At 37.3% G+C, this 19,270-nt stretch overlaps 1 protein-coding gene across 1 annotated transcript in view; it reads left to right on the top strand.

Annotated features, from left to right (window-relative positions):
• The window catches only part of egf (epidermal growth factor), a 66,647-nt gene that overhangs the window by 32,067 nt on the left and 15,310 nt on the right, over positions 1-19,270 (top strand). Inside the window, 5 exon segments of the mRNA NM_001113007.1 lie at positions 2,799-3,022; positions 6,091-6,258; positions 10,452-10,619; positions 12,797-12,913; positions 15,464-15,589. Of these exon segments, the coding sequence (NP_001106478.1) occupies positions 2,799-3,022; positions 6,091-6,258; positions 10,452-10,619; positions 12,797-12,913; positions 15,464-15,589 (803 nt within the window).

The raw sequence follows: 19,270 nt of genomic DNA, 5'->3' as shown, positions 1-19,270 counted from the left end.
TTAAGCTCTGTTAAAGCAGCATTGTGTGCCAGTCTAAGTGCCATTCCCTCTCATTTTGTTATATGCCATTCTTTCCCCGATTTTTACCCCTTTCCCCACACGTCATTCTCTTCAACCCCAAGTGCCAATAATAACCTACCCTATCTCTCAGATACACCATTATCTCCATATCCAATGTGCCTCTCTCCCTAAGTAAATCTTCGCCACTCATTTGCAGAGTGGCATTTCAGCTCTTTTTCTCCTCTCCCTATATGTCACTCTCATCCACGTGTCAGTGCCACCATGTGTTACTGCCTTTTTTCATGATTCTATTTGCCATTTTGATCACAGTTCCTTCTGTTTCTGCCCATATGCCAGTGTCTCCTTCCCTCATGTAATGCCGGTCTTAACAGGCTTTTCACTGATGTGCCATTCGCCATGTGTCACTCACTGCCCAGTGCTGCCCTTGTGTTCATGGGGGGGCCCCATATAAATAACTTTTATGGATCCCTAAAGTTACTAATGACGGCCATGATAAAAGTTTTTTATGTTCTGGCACTTCTCACTGATTGGCAGCTCTGTTCCTGTTTGCCCATCCTGCTTTCTAAACTATCTACCAATATGTGTCAATATACGCAATTATAAATCAGAAAACATAAGTATATAACAGGTTAGCCAGCCTTCTATGGAAACGCTCTCATATAACCCACGTAGGTCTATTTCCGGCTTGAATAGCAATACAAGCCAAAGCTTTCAGGTCAAACACCTTAATAGTTAGATGTTGTGCCTATTTTTGTGTTATACATAGTGCACCACATTTTCCAGAATAATTCTCTCTACTTATTAAACAGTCCCCCTAGTTATACAGCTCTTGGTGCAAACAATGGGCTTTAACTCCGCATGTTTTATGCACACAGTTTGGACACACCAACCACTCATATGTAAAATGACAACAGGTCAGAAAGAACCTATTATAAGTTGGAGGAGTAGGATAGCCTAGTGGTTATGGCATTGGCCTTCAGTAAGGGAGGTTTCCCACTGGGACAAGGGCTTGATTCTACCCTGGGTGGCTACTTGTGACCTTGGACAAGTTGCTTAACCTCCCGTTGTGTTGGAATGATGAGGGCGCCTATAAATGGCCAGCTTGAGTGCTGTTTTGACTTTTTCAGTGGCTACATTATGTTTCCCCATGAATCTCTTTTTGCATTTTTACGGGCAACTAATGATTTATGATACCAGCTATCAAATTGCCCGCCTAAATTTTGGCTGGTTGTCCCTGTCACGGTCAGTAGAACTGAGCTGTCTATGGCAGCTTAATGCAACTGTTACAGTTTCTGGCAATAATAAGCCAATTGATACACCTGATGCTTGTGATATTACTTGGGGAAATCATTTAGTTCAAAGGTTCTTTGCCCATCAGTATTTCTGAAAGTGAGTGCTGAATATTAATGGATGTCAGCACTTTGCAACTCAGATATTTTATTTTTTTCGGAATAGTGCCCCTTTTCAGGACATCAAGTCTTGGGATTAATGTAGGACCATGTTCCTTACATGAGAAAATTCATATGGGCCATTTTCATTTGGGGCATTATGTCACACATGATCATACAGTAAGTGAGATAAATGCAGCAAATGTGGCAACATTTTAGGCAATTTTCATGTCACAAAAACCGCTAAATTTAGGAAAGCTTTGTAGTTTGGTGTAGAAAAACAACTTTAGCTATTCATCTGAATGTGTCAAAAAATATGTGGTTTTCTAGGGGTCTTTGTACAGTTAGGGGGTATTACGACCAGGCCTGAATCGGGACACAAAGGCACAAACAGCCCCCCACCAGCCCACTAAATAGTTACTGTCTATGGCATCTTACAGCAGCCCCTCTGGCAATTGCCACAGTCCACAGATTGCCAGTCCGGGCCTGCATTTTGGCATCAGAAAGGATTTTTCCCCATGTGAGGCTAATTTTGCAGCTAGCCTGGAACCATTTATACCATGGAATAACTTGCATGTAAATTCACCCTAACTAAATAGGAAGCTTTATGTTACTAAGCAGCCTTCTTTTGTGCTACTTAAGGTTGGGGCAGCTAATGATATAATATATATAGAGAATACCTATAATAATTTTGTCTTGGGGTCCCTACATGCAGTGATGTCCCTGCTCAATCTAGGGTTAATGTTTTTATTGTCCATTTCTGCAGTGATCTTACCGGCATATATGGGTAATTATGGGTGTGACAAAGCACAGTGCATTTTGGGGAGGTTTGTCCCAGGATTTGTTTCACATCAAGCCTCATATTTTGTTAAGACAACCTTGCTCATCCTTGTATGTAACAGGGAGTGGTGGTGTGGGGCAGCTAAAGGTGTAAGGGGTGGTAGTGGCGGTTGCAGCACTTATGTGTTTTGTGGGCCCCTGGGGTTTCTGTGTGAGACATTGTATGACATAGTGTTATTATACAGCTCTGCTTCAGTGGGGGGCAGGCAATATCTGTTTGTGTGTGCGTATGTGAAAGAGACATATAGGCCCATTTATCAGTATTCTCACTTAGTTTTAGAGGCTTTTGTAACCAGGAAAAAAATGATTTTCACTAAAACCATGAATGCCAAGTAATTTATTAAAACAGCCCCTTTTAAAAGATGTGCAATTACATAGAAGCCCAATTTTACATTTCTAGGGGATCAGAAAAATGGTGCAAAATGTGAGAAAACTTAGAAACTGGGTATGAAAAATTAAGGTTTCACTCTACATATCTAAGATGACTTTGTGTGCAATCTCTATACTGCAAAATAACACACCTGTATATGAATTTTTTTTATGTCAAAGGAAATTATTTTGGACTCATGTTGGAGCCAACCCTCGTATAGAGAGTTCGGATTTAGAAGGATCAGAAAGAGAGGTTATAATCAGTAAGGACCTGATCTGGCCCAGTGGAATCACAGTCGACCATCTCACTGATGTTATTTATTGGTGCGATGCCAAGAAATCTGTTATCGAATCAGCTAATCTGGATGGCTCAAATCGGCAGTCATTTTCCCAGAATGATGTAGGTGAGCTTTTGGGGTAATGCCTGTGTTGTAAAAATGTAATGAAATTTCAAGGATTTTGCTATTTCTACAAATGTTTATCCAAAAAATGTATATATATATATATAACTGGCCTGAACCCAAAACCTGTTTTGCATAATGAATTACACATTCTAAACAACTTTCCAATACGTACTGATTAACATTTTATGGTGATGTTAAAGTTATTTGTAAAAGTAATTTTAGACAGAAGTATCAGTCTGTTTGCATTGCTGAAACAATGTTGCAAGCCAGCTGATTAACAGACCTGAAGGAGAACTGATGTTGCTTGTATATTTTTTATTTTAATCCTAATTGCTTGTTTCCAGTTTCCTAGTAGAAATAATAAAAATGATAATTTCAGCACTCACTGGCACATAGAGCTACTTTAGATGTCTTAATTGTAGTAGCCCAAAAATGTGGCATCAAAGCACCCAAATAGTCCTTAATAAACTATAATGTAAATAGCCAGACAAGCATTTGTTAGGCAATAGTAGCCTAAAAAAATTATCTCTACACCTTTCCAGTCTACTGTCACCTAACAAGTCTTTACATAAAACTTGTAAGGTGCTTTTCATTGAAGGAGAACTACACCCCCCAGCTATAAAAGCCCCCTTAATTGGCCTGCCTTGACCACCTCTCCCTTATTGCATACTCTGTAACTTAAAAAACTGCCCCTGTCACAAACCCCAACCTAAAAATGCAGAGCAGCGCAGCTGCGTACCTGGGCGCCATCGCAGTTGGGGCAATCAGGAAATCAGCTTTAACTGTGCATGCTCAAGCAGGACTGTGTTGGCGGTGAGATGCGAAGCTTCTACGATTGAACAGAAGATGGCGCCCAGGTACGCTCTGCATTTTAGGTTGGGGTTTGCGACAGGGGCAGTTTTTTAAGTTATAGTATACGATAAGCGAGAGGGGGGTCGAGTCAGGACAGTTAAGGGGGCTTTTATAGCTGGGGTGGTTGGGGGAACCTACGACTACTTTGGTACCATGTTCTTAGGCTACTAAAAAACACATCACTTAAAGTAACCCCTTTTGGCATGGGCCTTAGGGCAGGGAGAGATGTAGACAAAAACACAAAAGAAATATTTAGCTGTGCAACAATTATTTTTTACATAATTTCTTAACTCATTTGAATCATTGGACCATTAAACCTGTGAGTAAACCCTACAATGTACATATCTACATATGTAAAAATGTCCTTAAACTTCAACCCACATTCATCATAGCTAGGTACAGAATGGCTAAAGGGGACTTTAAAGCAGCTGCGGAGATGGAATTTGTAGATACATAAATTCATAGCAATAGAAAGAGTGAGTGGTGAAAGGGATGATCCAAGGCAGCACATGCAAAGAAGGACAAGACGGATTCATTGTTTGCTTGCAGTGATAACTTACTATAGCAGCTGCCTCTAGCAGAGAAACAGAGACAGACAGAGAAAGGGCAAGGGATTAAAGAGGTGGTTCACCTTCAGGTTAACTTTTAATATGTTATAGAATGGCGGATTCTTAGAAACTTTTCAATTAGTCTTTATTTTTTATTTTGTATAGTTTTTTAAAAAAATTATTTGCCTTTCTCTTCTGACTCTTTTCAGGTTTCAAATGGGGTCACTGACCCCCGCAGCCAAAAAAACAATTGTTCTGTGAGGCTACTTTTTAATTGTTGTTGTAACTTTTAATTACTTGTCTTTCTATGTAAGCCCTTCGTTATTCATATACCTGTCTCTCTTTCAAACCTCTTGTTGGTAGGTTAAATTGGATTCTAGCAACCAGATAGCTGCTTAAATTCCAAGCTAGAGAGTTGCTGAACATAAAGCTAAATAAGCCAAAAACGGCAAATAATAAAAATAAAGACCAACGGCATATTGACTCAGACTAGCACTCTCTACAGCATATTAAAAGTTAATTTGATGGCAAATAACCCCGTTAAAAATGGCTGAAACGGCAAGAGAGAAACAGCAATTTGCTTAGAGCTGAATAGGGAAATGGCCCAAGTAAATAGAATAATGGCAGGGTTGCCATATATGTGTATGACCGGTGATATGATATCTGTTCATACATATAACCATCTATTGTACCATAGAGGATGGTCAGTGTTTAGTCTCTTCATCATGTACCTAAAGATGATTTCATATCTTTTCATTAATAATTGAAATTCTTAGACAACTGTCAGGTTGGAAAGATTTCTGCTTCCAAGGTTTAAGCAATCTTCTTCATTATTTATATTGTTTCCTATAATTATAATTTTCAGTATTGATTGTCCAGTCGTAAGAGTCATCCGGTACTATTTTAGCAACATAAATAACATCATATTGCTTGTAACATGAAGTTGCCTTAAAGGAGATCTTAATCCAAAAACTGAACTGAAGTAAATATCATTGAGTACCTTGGTAATTTACATTATGTTTTAGTGGTTTCTGAAACATTAGAAATTTAAGAAAGTTTTAGGCTGCTGATACCATAACTTTGGCTCAGAAGGTTGACATTATGTTTTGGGGTTCTGTACAAGCCCAATGCTACTATGGCCCTTTAGCAAACAAGATCTGTGCCTCCAAAGATGCCCCCAGTAGCTCCCATCTTCTTTTCTGCTTATCCACTGTGCTTTTGTCAAGTTTAGGGACAGAATCACAATATACTGTATATGTAGAATATAAATGTCATGATACAAGGATCTGAAATCAGGGCATTTAGTATCAGAATTTATTTATTTAGCTCTGATGCATCAGCTTATATGACCAAGTGCAGAGCGACTGTTTTCCTTGAATAAAAAAAAAAAACAAAACATTTTTTTTTGCCTATATTCTTGTATATAACTCCATCGCAAGTGTGTATTTAAACCAGAAAAAGGGGAGAATGACAAGAAAATGGTTCTAAAGCAGAGATTAACTGCTCAAACATTGTTTATTAACATGTATTATTTATAATGATGAATAATGTGAATGTGAATGTGAATGTGAATAATGATGAATATATTATCATTATGTATTGTTATTAATATTATTAATATGTATTATCATCATCAGCTGTTTATAGATATATATTTGTATTTTACAGGCCATCCTTTTGCCATATCGGTCTTTGAGGATCACTTGTGGGTCTCTGACTGGGTCCAGCCATCACTTATAAGAATTGAGAAAAGAAACACCCAGAACTGGGTACGTCTTCGAGGCAACATGCAGAGACCCTCATCTGTTGTAATTGTACATCCTTTGGCAAAGCCAGGTACATGTTCTGCCACTTTTGTTAAATCTTAGACATAACTGTTTGGTTTGTTCTAAAGGTTCCGCTTGCAGCAGGTTCTTTGAACTAAAATGGGAAGTGATGTGCGGCGATTCTTTGTCACAGCAACTTCTTTCCAGAACAACTTACTCTTTAGTCCTTTGAAGAAGATTTATTTGTTGAGGCCTCTCCAGATTCTCTCAGAACATTCCTTTTTATTTATCAGCAATAATCAATGCTACTACTAGTGTTTAGGAGTTTTTACACCCGCTTCATGAAGCCCATTATTTGACTATAAAAAGAAGAGGGCTGCATTGAAGCAACGTGTAAAACATTTGAATGTAAAATGATTTAACATTTAGGTTTATTGAATAAATTTACATAGTCAAATGTATATGTCATACCGGCAGAGCAACTCCATTTGTTTCAAGTGTCGCCAACAAATGTTTTTGATACCACATGATACTGTTTGGACAGTGATAGAGTTAAGAAGAGAGTACAGTTTTCTGTACTGCATGTAAAAAATACTCATGTGTACTCAAGCGCACCCTTTGTAAGTGCATTCTTCCTCTTTGTCCTACAGAAAAGAATCTTATGTATGGGAGTTTTTTTAGTAAATGTGTCATCTTAGACAGATAATAGAAGTGAAGTGACTAGTTCTCAGATTTCCACATTCCAGACTGTTGTCCTCAACTTTAGGCCTCTGTCCTTTTACCAAGAGCGGAATTACACTTAGGCTTTCATAACAGCTGGGGGGAAAGGGTGGCCTGGCAGAATCTGTTATAATCCTCATTGTCATCATGTCATTTATGTTCCCTATTAAAGTAGTGACAAGGAGCAATAGAAATAACAAAGACACAGGACAATATTACCACTGCCTACTAACTTTCTGAGGTGATTGTGATGACATTGTCTCATCCAATCGTATATGACAGTTGGGGAAACTCTGCCAACATAATTATGTTAAGAGCGTGTAAAGCTTAACAACTTGTGACCCTGAACTGAATAAATGTTATTACTGGTTAAAGGAAGCAACTGAACTTGCAAAACAAAAGCAGCTGGCAAAAGCAACCTTACCTAAAAATGGGTACCAGTCTGATGTCTATTTTCATTGTATAGAGTCATTCTTGGAACACTATGTCCAGTCAAGCAAACCTATTATGAGCCACTGTGATATTTGACCTGAAAGATTGATATACTACTTATCCAACCATCATAGCCCCCCTGTTTAGGCCTATCAAACCTTCTGTTGTTTCTTTTCTGCAAAGGAAAATATTGGGATTGATAATTGGATTGGCAGGATCCCTTCAGAAATGTTATAAATGCAGCTGAAACCTAAGACAGAAGATAATTATTTTAAGACTCATAAAACTTATTTTAGATATATATAAAAATAAGCAGTTCAAACATTTCTCACACTTCTAGAAGAAAGAGTGCGCAGTTCAAAAGATTGTTCATATACAGTAAATACACTGCTGCAGTCCTTTTGTATAACTTGTAATGTGCTCAGGAGCAACATTAGAGGGGGCACTAGCCATTGAGAAAAACTAGTGTCCCAGTTTGAGGGAAATAAACTGTATATATATAATAGATATAAAAACTAAAATAGTTTTAAGGGCTTATTTAGCAATTTTTAAATTTGTGAATTCATTTGTGAATTTCTAAATTGAATAAACTCCCATATTGAATGGTTGCTTATTTATTAATAAGGAAAAGTTCAAATTCTAAAAACTCGAAAGACTGGTGATTGAAAAGAGCTCTTGGTCAAGCTGCTCCAGGGTCTGGTCCAACTTGGTCATTGCTTTTCTTCTCCTTTGAGAACATTTTAGCCTTCTGTAAAGAGATTCCCAGGGAAAGATTTGTAGTGGAACTTACACAATCAAAAGTTATGGCAGGTCTCCACTCTTGTGCAATTTCCTCCAGTGCAAGTTTGTAAAATTCAACTACATGCAAATGCAGTAATGCTTATTAAATTAATATTATAGTGATTGATCTAGGACCCATCTGCTTCACTTACGATGTGACCATGTAATAGCTAAAAGGATTAAAAGGGTTAAAACCCATTGATGCAGGTAAAAATGAATGGCTGTGTCTGCTCTAGAGAGTGTTCCATGCACATTTTTTTTTTCTAAGAATGATTTGTACTGTGCAATGTCATACGTAATGACACAAATAGACAAATGCTGCTTCTTTTTTTTGTTGTGTAAAATCTGTTTTTTTGGGAACTAAGTTGTCTGTTCAATTAATCAGCAAATACATTTTACTTAGAACTGCAATAGATATTGTAGGAACCCATGTGATTAATAGCCCCTATCTCTTTAAATCCCTACTAGTTTGATTCTCCTTAGCTACTAGACAGAAGCCAATAAGTTCATTATTCACAAATCTGTGTTATTGGCCCATAGGTTAGTGACCGTTGTCCTCTCTCTAGGTGGATGTGTCTGGGGAGCCTGGTGTCAACAAGGCCCCTATGTGTTGGAAAGGGGGGTTTACCTTCAGGTTATGTTTAATATGTTATAGAATGGCATATTCTTAGCAAGTTTTCCATTGGTTTTCATTTTTTGAATGATTTGCCTTCCTCATCTGACTCCTTCTAAATGGGGGCTCATAATCGTGCCTCTCTTTCAAACCACTGTCTGGTTAATAGGTTACATTAGGGCCCTAGCAATCAAATAGCTGCTGAAATATCCAAACTGCAGAGTTGCTTAACAAAAAGCTAAATAATTAAAAAAACGGCAAATAATAAAAAATGAAGACCCATTGCAAATTGTCTCAGAATAGCACTCTCTACAACCCCTTTAAATCCCTTCTAGTTTAATTTTCCTAAGCTACTAGGCAGAAGCCACGTGGTCTCAATTTATAAACACTGGGCAAATTTGCACCTGGGCAATAACCCATAGTAACCAATCTGTGATTAGATTTTTCCACCCAGCCAGCTATAGGCAGAACAATGAAAGCAAACTTCTGATTGGTCGCCATGGGTTACTGCCCAGATGCAAATTTGAGTTTTCATAAATGACGGTATCTAATATACCTTATATACATAACTTTGTTTTTGGCCCATTGATTAATGACCACTCTGACACCCTATTTTTATTTCTACACAATAGCAGAGGGATGTAGTAGCACAGCACCCTCTCCCTTCTTCCTCCACTATCTGGATAAGAAAGTCCAGTGTGACCCATGGTCTAAAATCACTAGCTGGACATAGCACTTTTTAGCCAAGATTTTGTTCATATTCAAAAATACTCCTAACCCTTGAGTTTATCACGTAAGAGCACATTTCCATTCACAAAAAGGTGCCACTGTGTTGAGCTGTGAAAAGAGACCTGGTGTCCGACGTTTGTTCAATAAAGTCCTTCTGCAATGTGACATGGAAAAACTGTTAATGCCTCTGAAACAACAGCAGGTAGCCTGGGATGAATGTAATCCCCTCCCAAATATGTTGTTATTGAAAAAGCATTTTAGGCACAAACAGGTATATCATATATGAAGAATTATTTGGTGAGATTATAGTGTCATTGCTTTGAATGCTTTATGCAGCTTAGCTCTGAATAGACACTAATATACAAATGTGTCACTCTGGGGGGTGGTTTCACACACTCTTTGTCACTACATTGCAGCCAATCTTTTATTGTGTTTTGGAGAATGGAATTAGAGAAGCTGGTTTGTTTTGATACCCTTCATGGATTGAATTGTATTCCTGGCTGGGACATAGAGAATTGAAAGGGAAGAGTGCTATTTCATTTGCCTTCATGTAGCACAAAGAAAGCTTTACTGTGCTGACAATATAATCTAAAAATACTTGATACGTGTTCAGATATTCTGCCTTGGCATGGCTACGCTCTACGGGAGTGTCCTCATTCATCTTCTTTGAAGGCCCTGGCTTATGCCCTGGCTTTTGTTCAAAGTGAAATTTGTTTGCTTGTTAGATGACGAGCACCTTAATTCGGCTTTTAGTTTAAAGTTAGTCCCTGCTTATCACAAAACACGCACTAAATTATGTGGCAGACTCCACCGCACCTGACTGCAATAAAACATAATTCTGTTCTCTAACTCTCTATATTTACTTTTGATCCTATTATACCTCTAATATGTTTTATTATAATAAAGGACTAAGCCTTTATGAGTAACTTAGAAATGACTAATGAGATAAATATGTCATCTTTTTTAAAATGAAGTTTTATGCTTCTCAGTCATTGCAGATGACATCCCCCTGCCTAGAAAAGAGAAAGACAGCAACAATCAAACAGCTCATTCTGAATCTTTTTTTCCTGGTCCACTTTCCACCAGCAATGCTGAAATGGGGACGAGAGAAGCACCAAGTAGCAGAAATGGGTTGCTGGCAGAAATTATGGTATCAGGTATGACTTACAGTAAATGCCCTCTATAAAAAAAGCTTTCTAAATGGGGCATAAAAGGTGTGTGCAATAATATAAGGATGCTAATATTGAAAGGTTTGTTATTAATTTCATGTTTAGATTTATGTAAGGTTGTATATTTACAAGTATACAATTAATACACATCTCAATGAGGGCTAAATATTAGGAGTAACAATAAGGTTCTCATTCATGTGGCCATTCATTACTGCCTTCTGTGAAAGGACCCTACTATTACGAAGACGTAAAACAATGGGTCTTGTCAGTGTGCCATTGGCTGTATCATTTTCTAGTCACTTATTCAGTAATATTTAATATTAAAACATTAACCTACTACATTCAACATAAAATGTATGTGTTCTGGTAACTGCAAACAATCTTTTCTCAAACCCAAACTCACTGTAAAATGGAATGGATAATTGTAGCCTCTTGTGTCAATCTGTATTTATATGTAATCTGTATAATCTTTCTTGCTAATGTACAGTACTTTAATAAGTACATATATATGAGATGATTCGTTCGCCAGGATTGCAGTTTTGTTAATTGGACTGGCATGAGATTGATTGTGAAGAATGATGTGTTTTTTCTCATATATCTTAGTTTTATATATTCCAATTTGTTCACATTTAAGATTCTAAGATTTTTTGGAAACAACAAAGCTACATTATGAATGTGAGTGCATGTTGCTTTCCCAAGCAACAATCTATGTAAGTTTCCTTCCTGCACTGCTTCTGAACTGCATAGTTCTATGTAATACAAAAGAGCTTTTCTTATAGTTACAGTGACTTCTCTGGTATGTACTTGGTGTTTCATCTAGACCAGTGGTCCCCAAGCAGTTGCAGGGGAGCAACATGTTGCTCACAAACCCCTTGCATGCTGCTCCTAGTGTTGCTCCCAGTGCCTGTTTTGCGCCCCATCTCTATTTATATTTGAATGTGGCTCATGGGTGAAAAAGTTTGGGGATCCCCTGTCCTAGATGAAGCATTTGATTTCATGACTAGAGTCTGATGTTTCCTCTAAGCAATGTGCACACACAAGTTCTGAGGCCAGCGCACACAACAAAACAAAGATTTTTGTGTATAGCACTAACACACTGGTGTTATAGTGCCAATTTATTGAAATATCTGCTGTTTTAGACACCTGGATTATTATTTTAGAAACATGCACTTATGAAGCCATGTATCCATTTGGGGAATACTTGGGGGCCTATTTATTATGCTGGGTAAAATGAAATTCATAAAATAAATGCAGAAGTTCGCTGTCCGAATGCCATATATTATGCCATTACTTTATGTAAATTTTTGCTGAAGAAAAGACAAGTAAAAAAATTATGCAGATTTTACGCCGTTTTTTATGCAGTGAATAAAATGGTGACGTGTGGTGAATTTTGATGTTGTTTTTTACACAGCATAATAGATCTGCCCCATAGTGTATAAATATCACGTGGAACCAATAAAAAGGTTAGACACTTCACAGTATACCAACTAGTGCACCAATAAGCAGGAGGGAGACTATACTGGTACAGGTGGGATCACTTACAGAAACCTTTTAACAAAAGTTCTGAATCACATGAAGGCCATCTGCTAGAGACTCCATTTTAAACAAATAATTGAAATGTTTAAAAAAATAAAACAGTACCTTGTATTTGATCTTAAATAAGATATAATTAATTCATATTGGCGACAAAACAATCTTATTGGGTTTAATTAACGTGTAAGTGAAAAATATGGTGGCCTAAATTATGGAAGGACCCCTTATCCAGGAAACCATAGGCCCCAAACATTCTTAATTACAGGTCCCATAGCTGTACTTAATTATTTTGAAAATGATCTACTTAAAAGGATAAGTTGATCAATTTTCAAGTGAATGTAGTTTTACCCACAGTTTAATTTCTGTTAAAGCTTCCTAAAATGATAGGCACACCAGAAAATGTAAATCTGTTTTAATCCCACAGTTGTGCAGGAAGCAATGAATGACTTTGTTACTACACTGATATTAGCGAATTTAGTTGAATTATATGTGGCTTATCAGATAGAGTATGAAACAGTACAAAAGCAACTTCCATTGCTACAAAAGGTGGATTTATCTTAAGAAACCCATTCACCTGATTTGCTATTTTCAGAAATGAAGAAGTGATACATCTTTTATTATATTGTCAACAGATGACAGTGGCTGCATTGATATTCACTGTGATATCAATGCACATTGTGTCTCATCAGAGGATGGCCCAAAATGTCAGTGTTTGGAAGGCTTCACTGGGAATGGGAGGTTATGTCATGGTAAGTTAAACAACAAACGTCTTTAAAACTATATAGGCATTTTCTTTCTCTTTCATGGGCTATGTACCTACTTTACTATAGGTGTTCATTATAGAGATTTACCATTTAACATCTTAATTCAAGCCATTTAAGCATTATTTTCTTCTTCAGAATAATTCTGGTGCAAACCAGGACAGTCAATGGTGAAACTTATTTTTTTTATATCACAGTTGCAGGGTTCTTATCTTGTATTTCACTCGGTTATGAACTGTAATGAAATTAACACTTTCATACTGCTTTGTGCAAAATGAATTTAATAACAGAGCTGGAACTGGAAACTGGAAATATTTTCTGTCTACTCTTTTCATGTAATGTGTTTTACTTTCTGTACTAAACAATGCAGAACAGTGGGTTTTAAGAGGAGGTTCTATTTCCTCCCTTGGAACAATTGTGAAAGGAAAAACATTTCATTATAAAATACAAGAGTATATGTGCTCATGTCATAACCTTTGCCTAATTTGTTACGAATGTGGTGGGCCAAACCAAGTCTTTTCTGATCATTTGACTCCCTTCCCCCCAAGAAAACTCATTGCATGAAGGGGTTTCCATTCATTTACTTTGGGAGATTTTGCCCATGTATGGGCACCTTAACTGTGATGTTTCAAGAGGAGGGTGTAAGCTGTAAATAGTTGATTTATAATACAATACACATTTATAATTTATAAGGCTCATGATGAGCATCAGTGAATATTCTCCCTTTATACAGAGAGCATAGATTTATTAATAGTGAAGATAAGAGATGCAAGGTATGATGAAAAAATTGTTCATTGTGTTCACAGAGTAAAATGGTTAAATGTATTTTTGTTTTGCTTGTCCCTACATTATTCGTTGCTGATAGAGAAGGCGCTGATGTAAGCCTAGCCTTAGATGGCAAAGGAGAAAGACATTTCAGTTGATGTACTACTAACAGGAGTCTGTCAGTTGGAAAAAATGCTTGTCATTGGGTACAAAAGCACAGCTGGGTATCTCTGCTGCATGTTATTCAGTGGCGCTGCCCTAAATTGTAGTGGAAACTCCCTTCATACAAGACACATACCTGAATGGTGCCCATGTTTGAGAAGACTCAAAATTTCCTTTATCTCATTAACTAATCATTAGGGTTAAGGAGACTGCCTCATACAGATACAAATAAACAAAGGGAATTCTGGGAATGAATCCCAAAGAGCTCCAAAAAAATCCTATTTACATGGGTTTATCCTATAGGCTAAAGCTCACCCACTGGGTTTTTAAAGCAGAAGCCAGGATAATAGCTGATCAGATTCCCAACTACAGACCGGTTTCGCACTTCTTGGGGCTCATCAGTGCAGTGCAGGGTTTTCTGATCAGCTTAGGTAGAGCCAGGAGTGTGGATTCACAAACAAATTATTAGGCTTTGCTTCCACTTGCCATTTATTACCGCCCATTTTCTCTCTTGCGCTCTCTCTCTCTCCATTCCTATGGTGCTCTCTCTGCTGCTTTTGTTTCTCCCTTCTCAGGTGGTTCGAATATGATATTTCAGTTTAAATATGATTTTGTACACCTACTATTGTTTCATGGCTCCCAAGATTTTTGCCTTCTTCTTACTAGTCTTTATTTGTCTCTGTTTTAATCTTTTGCTTTTAATGTAAATGTAATTAATGATGCATAGTTTCTGTTATGATACCCAGTTTTCATAAAATGACACATTTAAAGGGCTATGGCACCCTGAAATATTTCATTTTGAAAACTGGAATTACATTGTTTTAATACTGTAGTTGCCAGTTACTAAAGCGTTATTATGACATTCTAATTTGTTTGCATAGCAGTAAACTTAATTTCATAATCTATAAACTCTACATTAGAAAGTGTCCAGCTGTTCATGTTTGGAACATGGGCTGTTATGGTGAACCCTGGGCCAGGCCTTTATTTTTCATTTCTACCATTCTGTTAGTAATTAGATTTATTCTGGGGATTTCAAATGTTGATTCTCTGCTAATTGCAAAATACTTGCATTTTACAAAAATATTTATATAACACGTTGTATTTAAAGCTCTGTAAACCTAAGCAATTTTATTGCCCTGACATTATACATTAATTCTTAATTCTTACTTTGCTGTAAATTTTACATTTAAATAAACATATAAAACATATGTTTGAGTAGAAAGTTCAGTTAATATTCTTCTTGTTTTATGTACAGTAGCAGATAAAAATGGGACAAGAGCTAAGTGAAGTTACTGACACCATTTCTGCAGTGCTATCCCTAGAATTTTGATTTTATAGACAGCGTTGTTTTCAAAGTGATATCTTTTGAGGCCTATGGAAGTGCAAAAATAAAAGCCCAGTTGCTTAGGGGCAAGCATTAGTCAGATAGGCTGCTGTGTGGTCCCAGAGAGAAGAACAAGCAGCAACATGAATTTTAGTGTTGTTGGACTATGGCCTGCGTGTGTTGGGGCTTGTTATTCAGTCACTGCCAGTTTGTGGGAAAGACAAAGCAGTAGAAATTCTTCATTAAAAAGAACAACATTCAACATCAATGTATGCTTTTGTTTGTAGATATTGATGAATGTTCTCTTCACATTGCTGCGTGCAATCCCCACCAGACAGAATGCATTGATACAGAGGGGGGTTATATCTGCAAGTGCAAGTATGGCTACATTGGAAATGGACTTCAATGTACAGGTAAGGAAACAGTGGGACATTAAAGGACATTATAATGATAATTATAGAATTTTAAAATGCACCATTAATCTTTTTATACTTTTCGTACTAAAAAAGTATATTGGTTTGCTCTGAAGAAAATGTATGTTTCATGAAAAGGTTGCTCTTGGGTAAAACTGAGTGAGCATTTTAGCTCTGGATAAGTTAGGATAAGGATAAGTTTAGAATTTTGTTTAACTTGGAAATTAGTTTAGCAGGTTTCAACATTCCCTTTTTAATAAATGTTTATTTCCTACAGTTAGGCTACAGTAAGACAAGGTTGTTTCTGAGGGAAAGAAACATTCTGAATGCTCACCTCCTCTCTGACATGGTGCCGGCCTGGTTGCAGACAGATGGAGTGGCTATTGGTGCAGAAATGTTTTCTCTACTGTTTCCCCAGCATGAATCCATATTGGTGGCAAAACATTCAAACACTATTTAATGTGTAAATAATGTTAAGCAGACTTAAATGTTGGTGATTCAGATTACAGAGATATCCCTTATCCAAAAATCCCCAGGGCCCAAGTTCCTATATGTGAATTTCCAAATCACAGGAGAACAACCTAAAGTCATCCTTGAGAAAAAAACACGAATCTCGTGTGTTTGTTGTTGTTTCTGGGCAATAAAGTCATGTTATCTCAGGAAGAAAACTATCAACAATTTGTGAGGATTAGCATAGCAGAGTACACTTCGACTAGACAGATGAAAAAAAATCTTTATCCATAAAATTGATAGTCTTTATTCACGTAAATTAAAAACATATGTGGGCAGGGAGTAGCTCAGGCCTAATGCGTTTTGTGGCAACAGACAGCCACTGTGAATGTGGCTGTCTGTTGCTATTAAATGTGTTAGGCCTGATAATCTTCATACATTGCTAGTCCTGCTGTGGTCAGGTCTGCGGATTTCCAGGAGTTCCAGGAGACCAGAGGGGTAAGCTTTGCTCCCTTCTGCTTTTATTGACTTAGCGTTTAGCTTTCTGTTTGTTTAAAACTTTAATGGCAAAAACCACTACACTGCCACTTCCTTTCTACTCTATACATGTAGTTCTAGGAACTAACCTGAAACAAACCAATAAACAAACATATAATCAGCCCATACAAATCCCTTAATACACATCAGAGCAGCAAAATTCCACTAAGGAAAAAAATAATAAAAATGCTATTATACTGTGCCAACCTATAGGAACTTAATATTAAGAAAATACATACAGTATGAAGCAGAAGCAGCCATTTCTAATGATACAGTCCCAAATATAAAATTATAATCTACTGTGTATTTGTAATATATCTTTATACAATATCAAAAACATCTAACTCTGCCTACAAACTGGGGACGAGATGATTGCTTCATCAGAAGTAGAATGTTCCCAAACAGAAGGCCAGAGTGATATTGGAGTGGTTTAAAGGGATACCACCATGATTTTTATGGTATACTTTTTATTTCTAAGTTACACTGTTTACATAGCAAATAATTCACTCTACCATTTAAAGTTTTATTCTTGAACCAACTAATGTATTTTTTCAGCTGTAATATTGGTGTGTAGGCAGCCATCTCAGTGCATTGTGCCTGAGCTTTCAGAGCCAGCATTACACATTAGAATTACTTTCAGGTAACCTACTGTTTCTCCTATTCCCATGTAACTGGGGGAGTCCCAAGCCGAACTTGGATTTCTTACTATTGAGTGCTATTCTGATAACTACTGGAAGCTGCTATCTTGCTACCTTCCCTTTGTTCTGCTGATCGGCAGCTGGGAGGGGGGTGATATCACTCCAACTTGCAGCAAAGTGTGACTGAAGTTTATCAGAGTTCAGGTCACATGGCTGTGGCACCCTGGGAAATGAAGAAGAAGGCTAGCCCCATGTAAAACTTCAACATTAAATATATGTTTTTGAAAATCAGATTTCAATGCAGGATTCTGCTGGAGAAACTCTATTAACTGATAAGTTTTTAAAAAAAAAAAATATGATAGTATTCCTTAATGTAATACTGTGGCACTATTTGAAAAGCAAGGCAAGCAAGCTTCATCATCTGACTACTGTGTATTACCTGGCGAAAATCTTCCTAAAAAAGAATTGGTCAAAATCAGTGTGCATAGCAGATACATACTTGAAAGATTTGATCAATATATATATATTTGACTTATAAACTTGACAATGATAACTAGTTATTATGTAATCTAATAAATAATACATATCAGGGTTTGTTTACTGTACTCCCTTTGGTGGTAGCAGCTACCTTGGATCAATGCTAAGACTGAAAGTCCACTACTTTTTTCTGCAATTCTTTCCATTTTCTTGGCAAATGTAAAGAAAATGACAAAATGGAACAAGGGCATGGATTTATTGGAAATCATTCGTATGAATAAAAAAACTCAAATTGACATTGACCCAGTTGTATTACTCATCAAATAACTGCGATTTTGATGAATAGTCATGAGGGTCACTGAGCTGACACTTATGGGCTTAGTCACTTAATGCAGTATCAGCAGGAAGACATTCTGGTTTAGTGCAAAGTGTACTTAATTATCTGGATTTTTTATGAAACTGAAACCTAGAGTGAATACTTGGTGATCTAAAAATATATTGTATCGAAATAGAAATTGACAAATCTTTTTACAAATTGTACCTAAAGGAGAAGGAAAGGCTAAATCACTGGGGGGGTGGCAAATTTTAGGCACCCCCCCAGTGATTGTAAGAGAAAACTGCACCAAATATGCGAGCGGGGAATATGCGAGTGAGCATTCCTCTTCCTTCTGTTTTCTTTTTTCTGAATCCCAGGCCAACGCATTTGCAGTTGAGCGAAAAGCTGGCTTTTTTGTTTGTTGGCTTTTCACTCTACTATGCAAGGCCGAAAAAGGAAGATGGAGCGCTAGCTCGCATAGACCCAGGCTAGTACAGTTTTCCCTAACAGGTGCACTGGCTGGGAATTTCAGGTAAGCAATTACAATCACAGGGGGTTTCCTAACCTTTAGCCTTTCCTTTTCCTTTAATAGCAAATACAGCTTTATAGAATGGTACAATATATAAGTTGTGTCTTAAACAGTGGTGGCAGTAAGTGGAAACCATAGGAATAAAATCCTAAAAGGATCCTAAAAGAAAATAAGGTTAAAAAATACATTTTTTTGTCACCACTAGTCTTGATTTTTAGGGATTTTTATAAATTTGGCCCTAAGGCCGCAGTCAGATGTGGCGTACCATCATGTGTTTTGTAGGCAGGCGGAGAGAAGCAGATACACTCATATATGCTTCTGCGTGTAGCTGCATTGACAGACACAACTTTACCCTGATTGCAGCTACACGGGGTAGAGATCAGCCTGAAAATGCATGCTTTCGCATTTTTCAGGCCACTCCCTGCTCCATGTAGCACAGGATACACAATTGCAGGCTGGCACCAGTCAGGGCCAAGAAGTTGAAATCAGGAGCCATAAAAATTAAAACATTTGGATTTATTTTACAGTATGAATATATAAGACAATAAAGCCTTATGCGTTTCGTGTTACCAAGGGACACTTCATCATAGGCCTATCTATCTATCGTGCTTGATTAAAGCTCTACAATTCATGTAGGGTGTAGGTGCTAAGTGCACAAGTGGAAGTAGAAACCAGTTTGACTGGTTGCTGTTGGCCAGGGCCGCTCGTGCCATGAGGTAAGTAGAGAACCTTGC

Source organism: Xenopus tropicalis, chromosome 1 (genome assembly GCF_000004195.4).
Source record: "Xenopus tropicalis strain Nigerian chromosome 1, UCB_Xtro_10.0, whole genome shotgun sequence".
Taxonomy (NCBI): Eukaryota; Metazoa; Chordata; class Amphibia; order Anura; family Pipidae; genus Xenopus; species Xenopus tropicalis.
The sequence above is the reverse complement of the archived record's forward strand: the minus strand, read 5'-3'. Positions and strand labels throughout refer to the sequence as shown.